The sequence below is a fragment of the Sus scrofa genome, chromosome 2, assembly GCF_054392235.1.
Source record: "Sus scrofa isolate SSC_HxYL_T2T_F1_AM1 chromosome 2, Sscrofa_HxYL_maternal_Yorkshire_Landrace_v2.0, whole genome shotgun sequence".
NCBI lineage: Eukaryota > Metazoa > Chordata > Mammalia > Artiodactyla > Suidae > Sus > Sus scrofa.
In genome coordinates, this window is record NC_139384.1 from 95,172,725 (window position 1) to 95,185,016 (window position 12,292).

General features: G+C 36.4%; 1 protein-coding gene across 13 annotated transcripts in view; it reads right to left on the minus strand.

Moving 5' to 3' along the window:
• POC5 (POC5 centriolar protein) overlaps positions 1-12,292 on the minus strand; it is a 40,494-nt gene that overhangs the window by 16,440 nt on the left and 11,762 nt on the right. For 4 of the 13 annotated variants that reach the window (XM_085013868.1, XM_003123710.5, XM_085013869.1 and 1 more), the window contains exons 4-8: positions 11,574-11,715; positions 9,309-9,392; positions 6,827-7,032; positions 4,980-5,156; positions 2,433-2,537 (exon numbers count right to left, since the gene is read on the minus strand). In XM_085013868.1, the coding sequence (XP_084869994.1) occupies positions 2,433-2,537; positions 4,980-5,156; positions 6,827-7,032; positions 9,309-9,392; positions 11,574-11,715 (714 nt within the window). Of the gene's footprint in view, positions 1-2,432; positions 2,538-4,979; positions 5,157-6,826; positions 7,033-9,308; positions 9,396-11,573; positions 11,716-12,292 lie in introns of all 13 variants that reach the window. The other 9 variants (XM_005661495.4, XM_005661493.4, XM_085013867.1 and 6 more) reach the window with 3 other exon arrangements.

Genomic DNA, 12,292 nt, shown 5'->3' on the forward strand with positions numbered 1-12,292 from the left:
GACCAGGCTCAGAGAGGTTAAGCAACGTGCCCAGGTCACACAGGCAGAAAGAGAAAAGCCAGCCTTGTCTCATTCCAGAGCCTAAGCTCTTACCCATTACACTGCTTTATGCAATGAATCAAGGTAGGGGAAAAACAAAAATACAAATGAAAGAAAATGAGCAACTTGCTATCTGCCATCTTGGTTATGAATCTGCATGACCTTTAAACTAAAAATAGGATTAGGAGCTGGAAGGCAGAAAGGGTGGTGGCTGTGGCTCCAGATGGCACTGCTTTCTTTGCAGCCTGGTGGCCAACACAATAAGCAGATTAACTTAATTTATATATCTTGTCACCACAGACAGTACCAAATTGATTTTAATAGAAACATATCCGTTTTTTTTTTTTTTTTTTTTTTTTTGCTTTTTAGGGCCGCACCCACAACATATGGAAGTTCCCAGGCTAGGGTTCCACAGCCACAGCAGCGCCAGATCCGAGCCACGTCTGTGACTTACACCACAGCTCACAGCAATGCTGGATCCTTAGCCCACTGAGCGAGGCCAGGGATTGAACCCACAATCTTATGGTTACTAGTTGGATTGGTTTCTGCTGTGCCACAATGGGAACTCCTGCTCTTCTTTTTTTTTTTATCAATGAATTTAAACTGTTTTGAAGAAGCAGTTCCAATTTTCTCAAAAATTTTCTTTATTCACAAAGTGATGGTGAGTTTCTGCTCTGGCACAGTGGTTTAATGATCCAGCTTGTCTCTGTGTCGGCACAGGTTTGATCCCCAGCCAAGCACAGTGGGTTAAGGATCTAGTGTTGCCAGAGCTGTGGTGTAAGCTGCAGCTCAGGCTCAGATTTGATCCCTGGCCTGGGAACTTCCATAAGTCTCAGCAGTTGTTGGAAAAGAAAAAAAAGTGATGGTAACTTCAACAATTTCAACTAACATTGGAATGTAATATATTTTCATTATGTCACTTGATAAATAACTTTCAAAATATGGCTCATTTTAAATAGCTTTTTTCAAAATGGTTAATGTAGATTTAATCTATTGGGATTAATTTTTTAACAAAGTACAAACAAGTTTTTGTTTGTTTGTTTTTTGCTTTTTAGGGCCGTACCCACAACATATGGAGGTTCCCAGGTTAGGGGTCGAATCGGAGCTACAGCTGCCAGCCTACACCACAGCCACAGCAACACAGGATCCGAGCTGCGTCTGCAACCTATACCACAGCTCGCGGCAACGCTGGATCCTTAACCCACTGAGCAAGGCCAGGGATCAAACCCACAACCCCATGGTTCCTAGTCAGATTCATTTCTGCTGTGCCATGATGGGAACTCCTACAAGGAAGAATTCCTAAAGGAGAAATCCTGTTTCATTATAGAAATAGACTTTTCCCTAAATTTTAATCTCTTGGAACTAAATGCACAGAGATTACTCTATGATTCGCATGAGCATGATGAAAAAAAAAAAAAACCCTATATATCTATGTATCTATATATATCATCCCCTACACTCTTGAGTCTCTGTACTATTTTCTAATGGGATACATATATACTTTCTACTCCTAATGGGATACATATATAATTTTCTACTTCTAATACAATAATTTATTATTTTCAGTTTATATTTACCTGATACACTAATTCAGCTCTTATTTAATTAAAATAAAAGATATTCAAGCTTAAGTTATATATAAATTAAGGATAATTTTTAAAAAGCTTTACAGGAGTTCCCTTTGTGGTGCTGCAGAAATGAGTCCAACTAGGAACCATGAGGTTGTGGGTTCGATCCCTGGCCTTGTTCAGTGGGTTGAGGATCTTGTGTTGCTGTTAGCTGTGGTTAGGTCGCAGACGTGGCTCGGATCCTGTGTTGCTGTGGCTGTGGTGTAGGCTGGTGGCTACAGCTCTGATTGGACCCTAGCCTGAGAACTTCCATATGCTGCGAGTGTGGCCCTTGGGAAAAAAAAATAAAGCTTTACAGATATGGATTTCTTTTATTCTTACTAAGGCAAGTTTACACAATAAACATTAACACAATTTTATAATATAAAAATACAATACTGCCTCTTTATGAAGATGATGTGTTCAGGCATTTTAGAAGAAGAAAAAATATAGGAAGCTTGTAAAATGCTAAAGATGTAATCACATCTGAGGTCAAATTTGTTAAAGGGATTCCATCACCAGGATATCTGTAATTTAGTTACAATCCTAATTAATATACTCTGAAGTAGGAGATGATATATCGGTAAATGTATAAAACGTAAGTATTTTTCCCAAACTATACCCAAATCAAGTTCTTTCGAAATAAGAGTAACATTAAATTAATTCATTTTGACTTAATAGAAAACAAATCTTTCATTGACTTGAACAAGAGTTCTAATAATTTCCAAGTGTTTTTGAGTTCAGAAGTCTAGAAATGTCAACGATCTTTTCTTTTTTTACACTTACGTCTTGTCTGGATTTGACGTGGCCGATTCGCCAGTGAAAGAATGTTCTCATCAACTCTATCCGTTCCTTTTGCTTGCCTATGGCATGAGACAAGCTAGAAATCACCTGTAAACAGTAATTAGTACAGTGTTTTTTTCAAATATAAAAAATGCTAGAAAGAATACCTATGGGTCACAAATACTGTATTTGTCCAATTAATCTCACTATTGTCTTTAAAAAGACCAAAAAACTTCCCCACATGAATACAGTTCTTACCAATGAATGAAGGGGAACAAAAGAGGAAAGAAATCTTCATTATGTGTATCCTTGTAATCATTAAAAAGTTTGTGTATGATATCACTTTTATGTGGAATCTAAAATATGGTACAAATGAACCTATCTACAAAACAGACTCATATAGAGAACAGACTTGTGGTTGCCAAGGGGAAGAGGGGAAGAAGTGGGATGGATGGGGAGTTTGGTGTTTGTAGATACAAACTGCTACATTTAGAAGGGATAAGCAATGAGATTCTGCTGTATAGCACAGGGAACTACATCCAATCTCTTGGGACAGATCATGATGGAGTATAAGAAAGGGATTGTGTATATATATGTATGACTAGTCACTTGGCTATACAGCAGAAATTGGCACAATACTGTAAATCAACTATACAATAATAAAATATTTAAATTAAAAAAGAGAAAAGGGAGTTCCCATCGTGGCGCAGCGGAAACAAATTCAACTAGGAACCATGAGATTTTGGGTTTGATCCCTGGCTTCGCTCAGTGGGTTAAGGATCTGGCGTTGCCATGAGCTGTGGTGTAGGTCACAGACGTGGCCTGGATCCCACATTGCTGTGGCTGTGGTGTAGGCCAGCGGCTACAGCTCTGATTAGAGCCCTAGCCTGGGAACCTCCATATGCTGTGGGCGCGGCCCTGAAAAGACAAAAAAAAAAAAAAAAAAAAAAAAAGAAAAAAGAAAAAAGAAAAAAAGGTTACGTATATGAAAATATAATCATCAGCATTTAAGAAAAACAACCATACATTCTAGAGTTTTGTACATATACACAATGTTCTTATTCACTAAACTCAAGGGCAGAGACCAGTTTTCAAATATCTTTTTAGTCCCTAAATGCCTTTAGTATCTTAGAATAGAAATTTCTCAGTAACTGTTTAATGATTTTCTAGATTCAACAAACTCAAAAAAGCAAATAGTTAATAGTTACACTTTGATGTACTTTTTCAGTTATATTATTCTGTTCTTTAAAAAAAAAAATCTATGAAGACTTTTAAATCCTAAGATAATATTCTTTTTTATAAAGAACTGAGTAACTAAAATATATATCTAAAAATGGTCATATTAAAAAGAGATTTAGTAAATTAGGCATATTTATTGAGAGACATTTATTCTAGTTCTTTAAATAATTTTCAAAAGTGGAAAAGGGCAAAAATTCTAAAACACCAGTAATATTCTATTTCTTAAGCTGTGTGGTAGCACATGGCTGGTTCACTTTGTTTTCAAAAATTGAACTTGTATGTACACTTTTTTTTTGTGGGATATTTTGAAATAAAAACATTAAATTTAAAATATTTAAAAACCTTAGGTCAGGGTTTTGAAAGCAATAGAGAAAATGAATGACATTAGTTTCTATTGTTTCACAAAAGCAAACTGTGTAAAATATTCAATTTTACATTGCCCCCCACAAAGGATATTAAAAACTCCATAATCTTATCTAGTTCATTAACACAATGAGGGCTACAACTGCAGACAAGGAGCTGAGGTGTCTGCTGTGGGTCCCTCTTTTCTGAAAGCTATCATCCTCCTGGGGGAGCTACAGATTTGTTGCCCATCTGCTTTCTTCAAGATGCTCTCCGGGGGCACAAAAATAGCACAGACTTGAAACTACTCTCAAATTCTTAAGAGGCTAACAGAAAATGAAATAAATGCTGAAATAAAGGACATCATGAATGAATAAAGACTTAGTATAGATAGAATGTGGGATATTTATGCCCCTCTAAAAGGATGGTTTAAAATGTAGGTAATGCTGGAGTTCCCATCATGGTTCAGTGGTTAACAAACCTAACTAGTATCCATGAGGATGTGGGTTTGATCCCTGGCCTCGTTCGGTGGGTTAAGGATCTGACATTGCCATGAGCTGTGGTGTAGGTCACAGATGCGGCTTGGATCTGGCATTGCTGTGGCTGCGGTGTAGGCCAGCAGCTACACCTCCAATTCGACCCCTAGCCTGGGAACCTCCATGTGCCTCGGGTGCAGCTCAAAAAAGACAAAAGAAAAAAAAATGTGGTACTGTTGGAAGAAAAGGAAGGAAGGAAGATTGAAAAGAAAAAACTAGTGTTCCCGCATCGAGCATGCACTCAATAAAGTGACATGAGCCTGGCATATTTAATATAAAGAATAAATCTTATTTCTATATATCTATTGGTCCACCAGTTTCTAAAATGATCTACTCTTTGTATCATGTATGATCTAAACAATCAGTTCCTGGTGTTTACTACCTAGCAAGACATTTACTGAATCAGTGAAAAAGCAGTTATGAAAAAGAAGACCTCATCTTTTCTCCCAATGGAAACTTCATAGGCTTTCTGCAGCTCCTTCAAGCTGTTGATCTGGTTGCACAGTTGTTTCACCTCTGCTGCATGTTTTTCTTTCTCTTTTTTCATTTCCATTCGGTGCCAGTCAATAAAATTAAGTCTCCATTTACTTAGTTCAGATATGATGTTTGTCTGAAAAATAAATGTACCGACAATTAAGTTGCTTGTTCCATAATACTGCTTCTTTAAATGACACTGAAGTTAAGAAATATTTTTTAAAAATCAAAACATGCACTCAACATCAGAGCTATTTTAAAAATCCAATAATGAAAACATCTACAAATTCAATAGTCACAGCTCTTCTTAGTTCATGCACCATACTAAGGACATGATTTTTTGCCTATTTTAAGTTACTTTGTAAAAACGGTCCTAAAATCTCAGTGTCATTTAAAAAATTTAGGTCTCATTCATTAATACACATGTCCTTCGTTTATTCAAAGACTTAAATGCCCATCTTAAGGTGGATCAGAAAACAAAGAAATGCAGGACTAGGGCGTCATCTAGATGGAGAAGAGCAGAAACTATTGGAGTTGATACTTTCTTCCTCCAAATCATTTATCACAATGGCCATCTTACAAGTTGCTAAGTTTGATCCCTTTTCACCCTACTGACTGGCCTAAGTAAAAGGGCCAAATAACTGTGCTATCAAAAAACTAGATAACAGTATGTGGTTAACTTGAACACAGGATAATTTTTAAATGGTTGGTGGTACACAATTCCAATAACTTACACCAGGACTAGAAATATGAAACCTGTTCCATGGGGGAAAACAAATAGAAATTGTACTAAAAGATTGGGAGTTCCTGTTGTAGCGCAGCAGAAACAAATCCGACTAGGAACCATGAGATTGCGGGTTCAATCCCTGGCCTCACTCAGTGGGATAAGGATCCGGTGTTGCCATGAGCTACGGTGTAGGCTGCAGACCCAGCTCGGATCCTGTGTTGCTGTGGCTGTGGTATAGGCTGGCTCCTGTAGCTCCGATTCAACCCCAGCCTGGGAACCTCCATGTGCCGCGGGGAAGGCCCTAAAAAGCAAAAAAAAAAAAAAGCAAAAAAAAAAGAAATTATACTAAAAAAAGTACTTCTAGAATTTAAGGTTCCATATAATGGAGAAATATATGTAAATACCACAAAACTCTTTTGACCATAATTTCTCCCTGTGTGCGAATACTCAGTTTTCTCAAACTATGTTTCAGAAAAACTGTTGTTTTCTCTACCATTTTTTAAATAGCAAAAAAACCGCCATTTCTGTAATACTTTGTTTTATTTAGAGGCTACTAAAATCGCCAAAATAAAAATCAGTTTTTATTGATTTATTGGTTATATTCTGTGGTTGCTAGAAGAGTGGCTATAAAGAGAATATATGTTGCTAAAATTGGGTCTGCACTTCCCCTTAGTCAGAGCTGCAATGTGGGAGAGGTTCACAGGTGCCTCTCTCAGTCACACATAGGCCGAGCCTTTGGAAACATCTGAGAAGGTCAGTGGAACATGCAGACCTGTTCCAGCAACTATTTAAAACCCTGCTCTTTAAAGTATGGTTTCTGAACCATCACCTGGGGGCTTGTTAAAAATGCATCATCTTAGGCCATGGCCAAGGCCAGCTGAATAAGAAGCTGCAGTTTAACAGAATCACCAGGTGATTCACTTGGACAGTAACAACTGAGAAGCACAGATTTAATACACTGGACTGAATTTTTTGTTTTTTTAAAAGCTTTTTAATTCAAAGAAAAACAGACTAAATAGTGGAATCAAGAGCAAAACTGCTACACTACATATTAGATTACAATCAAACAAGTGTAATACCTTAAGCCCTGAACTCCAAAGATCAAGCACGTTTTCCATCTTTTGAAGGTTTTCATCAGAAATAAGAAAATCGCTCACAACAATTTCATGGGCATCTATAGGACTAGAATGAGACCCTGGTGAGGAAGAGTCAACTAAAAGATTTGTACTGAAAAAATCCATGACCGGGTGAGGCGGCTTCCTGGGGGATGACACTGGTGATGAGCCTAGAATAAAACAAAAGTTGGAACGGTCAGCTAAAATGAAAATAACCCAAATTGGCAAGAAGTTATATTGGAAGGCTAGAAGATGTCAGTTATCTATGGAGGCTGAGGAAAACATGGAGAAATGGCCTTTCAGTGTCCTTAATCTGGTTATTTTAAACTTTAGTGTTGTCACAGATTTAAAACTCACCTCCCTCCCCCATCCACAAATGACCTGTCTCCAAATAAAGATGGTTTGTATATCTAGGTGTAGCCTGAGTTCAAAGTGTTATCATCCACATCATCATATCAACAGTTACTAAGTGCTTTCTATGTTCCTGTAGTAAAAACACTATAAGATTAGCTCTCATAACACACACTACTCTAAGAAAAAGGTATTATTACCTCCATTTCGCTGATGAGGAAACTGAGGTTTAGAAAGGGTTAAGTAACGGACCAAGGTCAGACTAACTGTACATAGGTCATTACTTTATGCAAAACAATGGGGTGGGTTTTAACTCTACTAACATTCAACACTATAAGAGACTAAAAATTTAGTTCATTAGACAGTTGTAAGGCACTCTGTTAGCCTTCAACATATAGATGAGAAATAGATGCACTTCCACCCTCTGCCCATGAACATGGGAGGTAGGAATGAGAGCCAGAGCCAGAAAGAGAACTGGCATCTATCTTTAAAAACACAAAAATAGAAAAGTTGCTATTTTATCACACATGTACACTGGAATTAGAGACTATTCATCATAATTTCTCATGTATCTCACTTTTGTTATAAGGGCTCTAATAACCAAGACTGAAGGGCTTTCCTCTTTTCCTTACTGAATGAGTCAAAGATAAATCTACTGTAGAATTTACTATTTAAAGGTAAATCTTTCAAGAACACTTTGTAAAGGGAAAACCATTTCTTAATACATGTTTTGCATAAAAATGTATCAACAAATGGTTTGGGCTACTAAAAAACATGTTCTGAAGATGGTCTAGGAACCCAAAGACAAATGCAGAATGACGAAGTACATAAATATTCTCTTTTACCACAACTTGATCTGCACTCATGGGAAAAACATAGCTCTTTAATTTAAATATATATTAATATTTTAAAAAATAACAAACTCCTACTAAACTGCACAGGGAACCTAGTCAATATCCTATGATAAGCCATCATGGAAAAGAATATTAAAAAAAAAAGGATGGGAGGTAGGAATGAGAGCCAGAGCCAGAAAGAGAACTGGCATCTATCTTTAAAAACACAAAAATAGAAAAGTTGCTATTTTATCACACATGTACACTGGAATTAGAGACTATTCATCATAATTTCTCACATATATACACATATACATACACACAAATATATGTAAAACAATCATTTTGCTGTGCAGCAGAAATTAACGCAAATTGTAAATAAACAATACTTCAATTTTAAAAAAACAAACAAACAAAAATAGAATCAACTTAAGAACTTAGGAGGTCCCAAGTCTTTTATTTATAAATGAGAAAACTTAAGTATAGAGGCATTTCTTACATGGTGCTTAAATGGCCCCAACATTAAATAACATTGAATCACAGAGTAAGAAAAGTCTAATTTTATTATTTTAATTATTCTAAGAATAATTAAAGAAAGAAAAAGTTCAGTCTGATGTTAGTATGCTTTTAAAACCATTTTCACACTTGCTAGTCTTGCCCTTCAACAAAGAATAAGCAGACTTCAGGCTGAACACATCACTAGTACTATTCAATTAAAATTTAACAACTTTGTTTTATTTTCATTTATTTTTACCATTACTTTCTGCTATAACAAGTCTATATTAGTTTTACACTATAATCAATAATGACATAAATTTTCCTTTTAAAATAAATTTAAGCTAAAAATGAATATATCTAAAGAAAAACACTAGATGATAGGAAAGATGGCATAAAGATACGGCAACAATTGTTAAGTTGTTACATGAATGCCTAAAAGTTGGAAAAAAAATGCACTGATTTATGAAAAAATTTAAATTGAACAAACTATCTGATATTCCATTAAATCTTTTAAAATATATGTCCTCTAACCTAGCCATTAAGAAAAAATGCCACACATTATACTGAATTAACCTGTCTTAATTGTACTATTTTGGCATCTTACAAAATTATTTTAAATAGCATTACTTAATAAATTAGCAATAATAGCATTTAAAAATCCTGCCAATAATATGATGAAATTATTTCCCCTTACTACATGTATAATATTTACCAGAGCACAAAATATTATATATTAATAAAAACAAGCTAAGGAAACATCATACCATCAGTCTTTGAATGACCTGAAATATTTAAATCACATCCTTTTCCAACTTCCATCCTTGTTTCTCTTACTGCAGGACTATTTTCTGCTGAAAAGAAAGGTTTTTCTTTTAATTAAACCTAATCAGTCTTACATAAAATGCCTAATCACACATACCTAATTTAGGAAGGTAGCTGTACATAAGAATGATTTTAGAACAAGGAAAATACAGTATGCTAGGGATATAGGAACATTAAGACAAAGAATAAGTGAGTTCCCATTGTGGTGCAGCAGAAACGAATCCGACTAGTATCCATGAGGATGAGGGTTTGATCCCTGGCCTCACTCAGTGGGTTAGGTATTCAGCGTTGCTATGAGCTGTGGCATAGGTCACAGAATCGGCTTGGATCCCACATTGCCGTGGCTGTGGTACAGGCTGTCAGCTGCAGCTGCAATTCAATCCCTATGCTGGGAATATCTACATGCCACAGGTGCAGCCCTAAAAAGCAAAAAAAAAAGAAGAAGAAGAAGAAGAAAAGAAAAAACCTGAGATCCAAAAAAGTCTTATTGTACCATTAAGAGGCTCAATTCACCCAACAAATATGATAAAAGAGATTTCTGTCTACTAGTGGCATTCAGTTGACATCAAGAGAGATTTTAGACCTTAGAAAAACTGTCCTATCCTACAACACTGGAAATTTCTGGGACCTGCTGCTTTTTACTAGCTGCAATCAAACTAAAGTGACAGTAGTTTTCCTAAATTGGGACTTCCTTATTTCTACCTCCTTTAGTCAAATACATGGAAAAGGAAACTAGGAAAAACCTCACAAGGATGGCTACTGAGAGAGGCTTATAGATACTCTGTTAACTTCAATACACCCCATCTATACCAAGCTAGGGATATGCCAGGAGTAGAGAGGATGGGATGATAAATTTATAGACCTACCTAACCAAGTCTGTGTGTGTACTGGGATATCTAAATTCACTGCATGCTGTATGCTTAGATATCATACCCTTTTTGGAAGGGGCAGGGCATTCATTAGCAAATTACTAACTTAAATGCCAGAAAAGACCAGGGTTTTAGATCCCAAGTGACTGCTGTGAGAGAGTATTCAGCACTTTGGGTTTGCTCAGTAGAACTGCATGCTGGAATCAAAACATGGTCAAGATCACTGATGTAAAAAGATTACATTCAAGGGCCTATCTCTTGAAAATCAACAAAATTTAGGCAGAAAATGTTCAGAGTTAGTATGTTTCAGTGTTAGAATATACATGTTGTGAGGTTCTGTCTGTTGATCCAGTGCAGTAAGCTGAGGAGCAATAAAAACTCCAAGTCTACAGACGGTGGCAGAAGAACAACAGACGTTAAGGCTGTGACCTCTGAGTAGGCTGTGCCATGTGCTTCTAGGAGGGAGCCTTGGAGTTATGCCTATTGTTGATCACTGCCCATCATCAGGGCTGCTTGAGGATGACAGTGCCCCTTGAAAAAATACTGATTTTGACTGAGCCGTCTAGGATCTTATAGTTGACTGAATAAGGAACAGACAGGTAAAAGGAGCTTTATTTATCTGACTTTCATCTTTCACTCACTTATCTATCAACACACATCCTGGTTTGCATTAGTTCTCAATTCTGTCAGTGATACAGTTCAAAGATGGGTTCACCTTTGTGGTGACAAGCCAAAGAGTCCTCTAGGCTCATATAAATACTGCTGACCAAGTCCTAGCACAAGGTTCATGACTTGAAGGGCTTCTGAGGGCCATCTATGGACCATCTTCAGTTTGAGGTTTGGGCATTTAGTTTCCAATCAATGTCTCCTGCCATAAAATCACTATAACAAGTGCAGAGATGAAACATCCTACGCTAAGAGACAGTGTTGCTTTCGTTGGGTCCTTTTCGTAGTTGTATATAGCCTAATACTTTTCGCTCCACTAGAGTAAGAAATTCTATGGCTAAGAGGATTGGGACAACAAGACTTAGGATATTAACTATGAACATGCTATGAGGGAGAGGAATTGAACCTCTGGTAATAAAGGTTTAAGTTTTATGCAATTACTGGCTCTGCCACTCTTAATTTTATTGCTTTTCATAAAACAGTCATTTGAGGTTCAAATAAAAATCCAACTGTTATATAAGAAAAACATTAAAATGTAAAATTCCCCTCAGATGACAGTGTTACATAACACTGATGAGAAGAATTGCTGAAGAGGTATTTTCACAGTTATAAGTCAATAGCATTAATAAGCTCAATAACAAATTAAGAGACATCTTGAAAAATATACATAACCTTGATTTTGAAGAATATCATCAATTATAGTAGGAATTCTAGTATCTGGCACCACTTCTCCCTTAGAATGAGAGGGCTGTAAAGCACTTGATTCAATAGTTGGAGTCACTACAGCATAACGAAGCAGTTCTTCATACTCTTCCTATGAGAAGCCAACAATAAATAATGTATTATATCTTTGTCACAATGGACACTCAGGCAAAAGAAAGGTAAGGGCACAAAAATGTTCTCTACTTTAGTTCCCAAGTAGTATTCCCAAGTAATAGTAAGGATTGTGTACTTTTGATCTATGTTTTTCATTTATCATCACTTATTACTCTACTGTAGTAAGTAAAATTAAAAGAAAATCAAATAAGTAAGCAATCTAAAAAACATACCTACCCAAATTTCTTCCAATGATAACACCTTCAGCATATCAATTTAAAACGGCACAAAGATTATCTAGAGCAGTTCCCTGAAGCCAGTCAACATTTATAACACACAAGAGCCCTCTCTCAACGGGCAGCCGCTTACAGGTGGGAAAAGACAAAGCCATTCCTCCGCTTTTTGGAAATTTATTTCTAAGTTGCTCCCAAAGGCTTCACAACAAGAAGGTCTAGGGATGAAAAGTAATTTTGGCTCTGGTTAGCCCCTGCCTCATCCAGTTCTACAATGACTGAGTCTCTTTTCATATATACGCATGGAAAAAGCATAACGGAATATTGGAAGAGAAAGAATAC